Source organism: Sinocyclocheilus rhinocerous, unplaced genomic scaffold (assembly GCF_001515625.1).
Source record: "Sinocyclocheilus rhinocerous isolate Xijiao unplaced genomic scaffold, SAMN03320098_v1.1 scaffold714, whole genome shotgun sequence".
NCBI lineage: Eukaryota > Metazoa > Chordata > Actinopteri > Cypriniformes > Cyprinidae > Sinocyclocheilus > Sinocyclocheilus rhinocerous.
The window spans coordinates 290,722-301,027 of NW_015646165.1; the positions used below are offsets into that span (position 1 = coordinate 290,722).

The window sequence follows — 10,306 nt, forward strand, 5'->3', positions numbered from 1 at the left end:
ACACAAACAGAGTTATTATCATAACATCAAAGCTTCTTTTATACATACAATGAAAATGCATCCTGGTCACTGTCAAGTTCAGCTGTAATTTTGCTTGGTTTAAAAAAACATCATGTTCAAACAAGATGTGAACCCGTGACCCCTTGCATGCTAAATAAAAACCAATATACCACGAGACTAACACATCCTAAGCTCTATGACTTACTTTCTTCTACGATTAGTTTTTTTTACAAGCATGCAGCTTTACATTTCATAACATGTTAATTGATGGACTGGAATTGTGCGGTTTACTTGTGGATTATTGTGATGTTGTCGCCATTCTGACGGCACCCATTCACTGAAGAGGATCCATTGGTGAACAAGCAATGCAAATTTCTCCAAATCTGTTCTAATGAAGAAACCAACTCATCTAGACCTTGGATGGCCTGAGGGTGAGTAAATTCTCAGCAGATTTTAATTTTTTGGGCAAACTCCTCCTTTAAGCTTAGTCTAAAAAGAGAGTTTAGAAAGCGCACAGGTTGGCTTGTCACTCCAAACACTATACCAGGGCCGTCCTTTCCAAACAGGTCATCTGATGCTGACCAATTGGACTGTGTGGTGTGTCTCACGCAGCGAGGACACAGTACACACTCAATGCTCGTTTCCCACAGACAGTCCGGCTGGTCCGTCTTCATTTGCACGAACAGCATGCATCTAATCCGTTCCATTATTTATGCTGCTATATTGACCCGCTTGTCTCCTCGTCCTGATGGGAGAGATTACTCTACCTGTTTGTCCGACTGGATCAGCATGAGGAATCATAACCAGCTTCATTATCTGTCCTCATCAGACTCGGCCAACAAATGGCATTCGTCATAGCAGATAACACCTCATAGGTCAGGATGCAGAGAGACGTTTTCCCATTGCTGATCATCACACTCCATATGTTGCACTTCTACATTTAGGTCTTTGCTAAGGCTGCTTCTCAAAAATATCATAGACCTTTTGCTATATTGGTCTCTAGACAGGTGGTCAGACCTGTGGAAAGGAGTGAAAACTGGCAAGTGTCCCAACACAGAGTCCAAGTGTGCTGACAGGATGGGGGGGTTTGCTTTGCTGAGCATGTCCAAAATCCCGTTGACCGGAAATTCAAAGAAACCAGACACCTTACAGTGCACATTTTACTTACATAAGCACCAGACTGCACAGAAAGACAAAAAAATAAGCCTTCAAGAATTCAAATGTTATTAAATACAAAATTCAGCAAAATTATAAAATGTTTAAAATATTAGACAAGCTCCATAATTGGTCAATTTTGCATCTAATTTAACCGCAAAACTGTCCAACTCCAATAATAAATTGCACAGTCGTTTCATTTTAAATTCAGCTGATGTGTTTATCCATGAAGTGCTTTCAGCTGTGAACCATTCGATCTATTTGTTGTGGCCACAACAAATTATTGATGCGCTGAAGCTCATCAGTGCAAATGTGGTGATAACTTGCAAATGATAAGGTGATATAATGGCATTAGGATACTGCAGACATTTATTTACATTTACCTTTATAAAAGCAATAAAATTGAGTCCATTGTATAGTTGCATCTAAAGGCTGAAAACCTCTGTCTGTCATTATTCACAATATCACATCTTCAATTATTTTATTACTTAAGTTTTGTTCAATATATTCAGATTGAGGGGTCATGCACAACTTGACTATGAACCAGTGATATTTTGACATTATTTATGTACTAGTATTTATTAATTTGAATGAGCTTTTATTTGTATATTTTCACTTCATTTTAAGTTTTGGTAATTTTGCTATGTGCTTTTGTAATTTTTACTTTTTTTTCCCCATTATATTCAGTTAGAGGGGTTGTGCACAACTTCAAATGTTCTGATTTTGTATGAACCAGTGCTATTTTAGCATTATTTATTATATACAAGTATTTATTAATAATTTGAATGAGCTTTTAAAGTTTATTTAATGTAATTTGTAATGTGATTGTGTTTTTAAATATTTTTATATAAAAATATTTTTATTTCAGTATTATATTTAATAAAAAATTTATAAATATTTAAATATTGTAGCAAGTTTTGCACTTTAACGTTTTTAGTTCAGATCTAATTTTCTATTTGTCTAATTCTCATTTAAATTTTGATCTAATATTTATATTTTATTTCAGCAATTTATTCAGAAAATACTTTTTGATAGTTTTAGCTTTAGTTAACAATAACAACACTGGTATGAACCTGATATATGTTTGGACTGTGGATTACAAACACTATACATACACAGAATAAGCTCTAAAAGCAAAGCTTTTACATATTAGACCAAGCTTTGCTTTTTGGATCCTAAACAGTATCTAAACGCAGCATTTTGCTGTTTTTGTTCCAGTAAGCACCACATGGAGGCAGACCATTTTGAGGCGCAAATACACTTGCCTAAAACCAGCTTACAATGACTTCACCCATTATATAAAAGCACTACATGATCATGGGCACAATACCAATCAGCAGACACACAGCACAAAGCTTATTGTTGATGCTGGTAGTTGAAGTGGAGTATTACACAAACAAATATTTTACCTCTGAGAGACATTACAACAACAAATTTACCCTTATAGCAACAGAGTGTTTGTCTCTCACTAGGGGAACATTTTGTAAGATAACCTTGTTTACAGTGGAATATTTTTTCAGACCTGGTATGAATCATTTTACACACTCCTACAACCCTACACAAGTTGCATAATTTAAATATAACAGCCTAGTGTAAATTGTTTACAGGAAAAAAAACAATGCTAATTGCAAATGATAAAATGTCACAGCGCACATAATCATGTACATTTAAAATAAATGCAAAATAAACAGGATTATCAACTTTTAATATGGAGAAGAAATACTTCCCATATCTTTTGATGATGACGTCAAAGGCTGCGTGTCCCATCAAACTCTATTCAAATTCACTTTGTAGAAGTAGAGCAAATTTGACAGACGTGAAACATGAACAAGATTAACAAAATGGCCTGATTCTCAAAAGTTATGAACAAAATTATCTAAGGTAAAAAGACAGACCAAAGTACATTAAAGGAATAGTCCACCTAAAAATTCTAAATTTGATGAAAATGTCCTCAACCTCAGGCCATTCGAGATGTAGATGAGTTTGTTTCTTCATCAGAGAACAGATTTGGAGAAATTTAGCATTACATCACTCACCAATGGATCCTCTGCAGTGAATGGGTGCCGTCAGAATGAGAGTCCAAACAGCTGATAAAAACATCACAATAATCCACAAGTAATCATATTTGTTTAGAACTGTTTTGACTTGTAAATGGAGCTTGATCTTTGTATATTTCTCTGCTGATTCAGATGAGAAAATGTTTTTACGGGAAAAAGCAATATTATGGATAGACATTAATGATAGATTTGTTTCTTACAAACACACAGCTTCTCACAGATGTTAATTGATGGACTGGAGTCATGTGGATTACTGTGATGTTTTTATCAGCTGTTTGGACTCTGATTCTGACGGCACCCATTCACTTCAGAGGATCCATTGGTGAGCAAGTGATGTAATGCTATATTAATTTCTCTAAACCTGTTCTAATGAATAAATTAACTCATCTTGGATAGCCTGTACATTTTCAGCATGGGTTTGATACTGTTGGGTCACCGCTTGATGTCAAATGTTGAGTGTTGAAGCAAAACAAGTTAAGGAACACAACTCATGATGAGTGCACAATAAAAAAAGAGAGAATTTCGCAGGTATTGATCTAAGAATATTTAATTGGAAAAGTCCGTTTCAAAAATACAAGGCAAATCCAGGGTAAGTGGTGCTTACAGCTCACCGAGTCGGTTATCGTGGCCTTCTCACAATTGCAATAAATAACTACTATAGCACAGACATTGATTTCACCTCTTCAAAATCCATCAGTGAAACACGCTCATAATACCATGACCAAGTAAAGCAGAACACATTTAAGCTGTACTGAGTGATGGTTCAGTGTTTCCATTTTCTCGATCATGTGGGGTGGAAACTAAAGCGGTTAAGACTTTGAGTATTATAGCCAGTATGTTCCTCTATTAATATGAGTAAGCAAATTAACAAGAACATACTGGACCTATGGAATTAACATATGCATGTGCACAAAAGTCATTACAAATTATCTATCTACTACAATAACAATGTTCAACATTGCAAAAAATGCACACTTGGCAACTTAACACTATTCGCACAAAACAAGAAAAAAAATTATAAGCGCAACAACAAAAAATTTGGCAAAACAAAAAAATAAGAAGGTTTTAACTGAAATGGCACATTATTCAGTGCTAAAATTATGGACCTGATGCCGTTAGTACTTTTTAAAAATAGCAGGAAAGAAGCGATACATGATTACAAATAATAAAAACTGCAACTTAGTGCACGAGTATGTGGCTTAAACCAAGCTGACAGATAACTGAGCAAATGGCACGCCGAAATTATTTCAACAAACATCCACAAATGAATGCATAAGATATTAAAACACTATATCCATGAGTAATACTAAGCTTCAAAGGAAATGAAAAACTTAAAAAGTCCAGTGAGAATAGCGAGAGTTTAAATAAGAATGGAAAAGAATCTGTAAATTGGTGAACGCCGACCCTGTCACGGTAAAGACTATGTACAACAGGAGGGCTGCAGTCCATCGGCAGGGGGAATCCTCCCAATCACATGGCTCAGTTACACACAGTTCAACAAGTGTTTTTTAAATATTCACGCTCTGGGTCTAATTCCTAAACTAATATCCCATAGGCTGGACTGGTCACCTCATCGAGACGGACTTCTTAAAGCATTGCACAAAACACAGGTGATTTTCAGGTCTGCACTGATTCAAAGCGGACATGGATGCGGTTTTCCTGGGAGATACATGACAGAATTTCACCCTGACTAACTGATACTAAACATTAACATAGTTTATGTGGGTTAACTTTCCGTTACACTGAAACTACAGGGACCATTTCGGCACTATATACCTAGTTATGTGTACATAAGTGAGCTGACCATGTCACAAGAAACTGAGGCTATGAACATGCAGACACCGATGGCTTTACATTGTAGATTTTCGTTTTGCATACAGAAAACAGGAAGAGTTTCTCACATCAAGGATGGGGGAAGTGCCAGAACGAGCATCCTATCATACATGATACCTCCTCCTGCTGGTTTAAATTAGCCCTCTGCAGACGTTGTGTGGAAAATGGGTCATCAAAATAGATGTGTTTGTATGTGCGGTGTGGTGCGTTATCTAGTGTGTTTTGAACCGGGTGTGCAGATGTGAGTTTGTTGTGGGGATCAGTGGTTGTGTTCTACGTTTAATGCTTTAATTGTCTCTTGGTGCGCTCCACTCTACCTGTGCAAAAGGGAACTGGAATAGCTGGACTAGTCTAAACATAGTTTAGGACAGACGGTCTGAGGGACTATAAGAAAGCACTGTCATACATGATCCTCCTGCTGGTTTAAATTAGCCCTCTGCAGACCTTGTGTGGAAAATGGGTCATCAAAATAGATGTGTTTGTATGTGCGGTGTGGTGCGTTATCTAGTGTGTTTTAAACCGGGTGTGCAGATGTGAGTTTGTTGTGGGGATCAGTGGTTGTGTTCTACGTTTAATGCTTTAATTGTCTCTTGGTGCGCTCCACTCTACCTGTGCAAAAGGGAACTGGAATAGCTGGACTAGTCTAAACATAGTTTAGGACAGACGGTCTGAGGGACTATAAGAAAGCACTGGGGTTCGCCCTCGGGTCCTTTTGGTTCCTGTAGCGCATGGCCAGCCAAACTCCTAAGATCTGAGAGAAAGGACAAAAATATTGATTATAAACAAAATACTGGAGTATAATAGCTGCAATAAGCAAAAAGCCATTCAAGTCCATGTGCTAAAGTGATTCCATCATTTAAGGCAAATTAACACTTGAATGCGTGGCTGAAAGTGACATATTTATATATAAGCAATATGATACAACAGATCAATGTTCAATATTAAAGGGGTCATATGATGCGATTTCAAGTTTTCCTTTCTCTTTGGAGTGTTACAAGCTGATTGTGCATAGATAAGATCCCTGAAGTTGCAAAGACTAAAGTCTCAAAACCAAAGAGATATTCTTTATCAAAGTTAAGACTCTGCCACGCCCCCCTAAAATGGCTCGTTCTAACACGCCCCCACATATCTACCTCACTATGTGGAAATATTGCATAATGCGCACAAAATTTGCACGCAAAGAAAGAAGGCGTGGTTTCAGTAACCGCAGTTAGTGTTGAAGCAGCCATGTCAAGGAGACGCTGTGTGTTTCATTTTCCTAAAGTAATATTATATTCTAAATGAATAAATGTATTCTGCTAAACAAATAAAAAAAAATTTGTTAATTTAAACAAAGCCAAAAAAAAAAAAAAAAAACTTAAAACATAAACCAAAAATAATTTGTTGCCTTGGCAACTAACTGAAATAAGTACTAAAATGACTAAGACAGAAAATAAAAAATAAAGATAAATATAAAAAACTAATGAAAAATACAGAAGCACAGAACAAAATTACTAAAACTTAAACTAAGATGAAAATAAAACAGAAAATATAAAATAAAAGCTAACTCAAATTATTAATAAATCCAATAACAACAGTTCGTTACTGAAGGACTTGACTCAACATAAAATTCAACTAATGTACAGTCTCATGTCTGTATATTTTACAACAACTCTGAATGTGATTAATTCAATCTGATTTTAATTTAAGAACTGTTTTCAAATGAATATTTTTTCTTTAAGTCCTCCTGAGAAGTTACAAGTCTCAAAGTCATACAATGTCATGTACTTGAGTATGTGGGATCTTGTTTTTTTTCTCTTTTTCACTTAATTACAACCACAGCCGTTTTTTTGTTGTTGCAACAAAATGAAGAGTAAAGGATGGAAAGGAGCTCTAAATGTGGAACTGATACTTTATATGTATTTCATCTTTCTAATGATGGGAAATGTAGTAGATCACATTCTTAATTACAACTAGGGCTGCACGATAAATCGCATGCGATATTTAACGCGCATCTTGTCAGAAAACCAATGATGTGGATGCTGGAGACAATGCCAAAGCCTTTCCCCCATGCTGCTACGACAATCAACAGGAGACCCACCAGCTGAGGATGAAAAAAGACCAATCAGAAACATGTCACAACCTTTTGCTATACATAAAATTGTATTAAAAATAACAATATATTGTTGTGCTTAAAGTGGCACTGAAATGGTGCATACAGCATAGTTTACTTCCATAATATGACATTTTCAAGTTAAACAGGATATTTAAAGGCAGAGTAAGTGATTTTTCAAAAACACTTTAGAAAAGAAAAATTAAGGAGGAACTGAATTTTATTGATTAAAAGTAATTATTAAAATAAATAAATACAAACAAGCAATAAAAACACTATACTGGCACTGTTACAAAAAAACCTTTCATTTTACTGAATTAATTTGTTTTTCATTTTTAAACTTTCAATTTAACTTTTTTCAATTAAAATGTTTCCATAGAATTGACTGAAAAATAAAAAAAAAACGAAATAAAAAATAAAAACAAACCAAACTAAATAAAACAAATTAAATCCAACCAAAATAAAGTAAAAAATTGACTGGAAAACAAACAAAAAAAAGACCCCAAAACAAAACCAATCCAAATTAAACAAAACAAAAGGAAATAAATATTTAAAAAATAAATAAATAAAACAAAAGCCAAACCAAACAAAACAAAATTAAATAAATTTAATTTAAATGAAATATAAAATATATACACTGCAAATATCAAAAGATGCTCTTTGTTTCCAGATGGTGTAGTTAGAACTCCAGCAGTGGCTAACCATAACATGTTAACCAAACGCTAGCTGGGCATGGTCTCCACATGACCATGTAGTTGGAGAGAATGTAGTTAGCTAGAAAAGGACTTGAAAAAAATAACAAGACAAACAATGCACTGATGAATCATTCACAATAAGGCTAATAGAGTAAATAGGGTCAATTTTTATTTCATGTTGACTTTAAGTGAGGCCTACAGTTGTTAAAACTATGGGAATTTTGCAGTGCCTAAAGACGACTATTGCGTTTAAATTCATTACAACTACTGTGACAGAGACATGAAGCACAACTCACATGCTGTTATGCATCTAAAATGTGTATAACTAACTACAGATCATTTCTATAAGCTAAACTGTGACTAGGGTCAATCTACAGTTCAAGGTTTTGTCTGGAATCTATATAACCCAAAGCAAAGGGCAGCAAGATAAAGATTGTAGGTCCAGAGAGCAACATGTGTATCAACATAACCTTACCGAACAGCATTACTGTCACGGGCAGCATATCACGGGCCAAACCCAAAGCCAACCGAATAATGTGCACACAGTCTCTCCTTAAATGGCAGCATGAGGGGTATGATTATGGCGTTATGGAGAACATTGCAAAACCAAACACACCACAATGTGGTCCAAGTGGTGATGGCCCTGACATTTCCGTTCAAAACCCATATTTAATCATTACATTTACAGTACACTCATTACAAAAGCAGTCCCTATGGACAACCTGAGGTGAAGCTTTTTTACCTTTAAGGTTTTTAACCTTTGGGTTACTAGCACAGATCTTTAACCACTAGACTACACCACCCACAGTCATTTAGCAATGCAACTTCATTTAAAGCTCTGACTGAGTGCAAAGTCCTTTATTTTTGGCTAAGTGTGACTGTGACACCATGATCTTAACCCAGTATTGTCATCACTCGTGTGAGTCAGAGGCATTAGCGGAAGTATGATCAGTGACTCAGTCCTGTATATATCATATTAAGCAAGCATGCATACTAACTCAACAATATTTGACACGACATTTGAGTTTTGACAGACACATTCATGAAGCTGCCAGACCAACATCTTCCAGGGTAATCAATAGTGAAATAGACACACCTACATATATATTTGGGGAAATTTAAAAATACACTTATTCAAAGAGAAAACGAGTAATTAAAAACAGATTACACAAACATAGGGGCGGTTATGCAACACTGGATGGCGAAATACATGATGATCCGACGATAGCTGCTCGCATCTCAGCATGTCTAACAGACATTTCTTGTTGGATGACGGACCATCACCTTCAACTCAACCTGGCTAAGACAGAAATGCTTGTGGTTTCAACAAACCCATCACTTTATCAAAATTTCACCATCCAGTTAGGCTCATCAACCATAACTCCTTCAAAAACAACTAGAAACCTTGGAGTTGTGATTGAAGATAAGCTGAATTTCTCAGACCACATTGCTAACAAACAAAAAAAAATTAATATTAACACCCCAAACCTATGTTTCTATTCCCTTTAAAAAAAAGGTTTTGTTTAACTAGTACCGCCTATGAAGATAAGGAGCTAGCTGATTCATCTACTGATAGCTATAAAACAAAGACCTCACCTCTATGACCCAACATCAGACACCTTTATATTGAATATAAATACAGTAAAATGTTCATAACACGCCTTAAATCCAGTACAAATTATGAAATAAAGTGAACTAATGTTTTAAGTATGTATACCGGATTAGCCGCTGCTAACGGGCTAAGTTAGCTGAGTTAAATATTCATGTTTGTGCGACTCACCATATAAACTACATTTAGCGAACAGAGGGCGTTTTTCGAGCACGTAAATCCGCCACAAACCATGTTGAATCTTCGGGCATTTACCGGTGAGATGAAATGATGTGCTACAGATGTTGTTTTCGCTGCTGTGAGTATGCTATAAACTGCTCTTCTTCGCTTGTGGTGAGCAATATTATGAATCGTTCATTGGAATCGAATCTTTTCTATGAATCAACTGAACCAGTACGCAAAACTGAATCGTTCCTAGCACGTGGTCCAGGGCTGCATTTCTCAGCCACCAATGCGATGCTTTTGAGAAACGCAGCCCAGATCTTGAGTCAGCGACTAAATGAAATTGAGCATTGTTTAATGCCAATGTACATTATATTTTGGTTCTAAATAACTATATGTTTCAATAGCTGAATCGCGGCTGCAACAAACTGACCTAAGAGAAATGAAATTACCATTAACTACTCTTGTTAATTAAACTGAAATAAAATATAATAAACAGAAATGTGTTCCTCCACACAGAAACGTTTTTAGAGGATGTTATGGAACTACGTGATGACGCAAGTAGGTAAAGGAATCACTAAATCCTTTCGTTTTAATTGATTCTTTTTACATGAACAGTTCGAAAGAGAAGATTCGCGGAAATCGGTTCCCATCTCTAGCTGAACTAGCCGGTGACGTCAATCCGAACCGCAGTCCCTCTAGT

The 10,306-nt window shown here is 35.8% G+C and overlaps 1 protein-coding gene across 1 annotated transcript; it reads right to left on the reverse strand.

Annotated features, from left to right (window-relative positions):
• Positions 1 to 3,743: 3,743 nt before the first annotated feature.
• On the reverse strand, positions 3,744 to 9,810 carry LOC107706961 (tetraspanin-31-like). Its single transcript, XM_016510813.1, has 4 exons — positions 9,613 to 9,810; positions 7,036 to 7,128; positions 5,695 to 5,796; positions 3,744 to 5,402 (listed from the first exon to the last, which is right to left on the reverse strand). The coding sequence occupies exons 1-3, from the start codon at positions 9,673 to 9,675 to the stop codon at positions 5,722 to 5,724; spliced, it is 231 nt and encodes a 76-aa protein (XP_016366299.1). The 5' UTR covers positions 9,676 to 9,810; the 3' UTR covers positions 3,744 to 5,402; positions 5,695 to 5,721.
• Between the last annotated feature and the right edge of the window lie 496 nt (positions 9,811 to 10,306).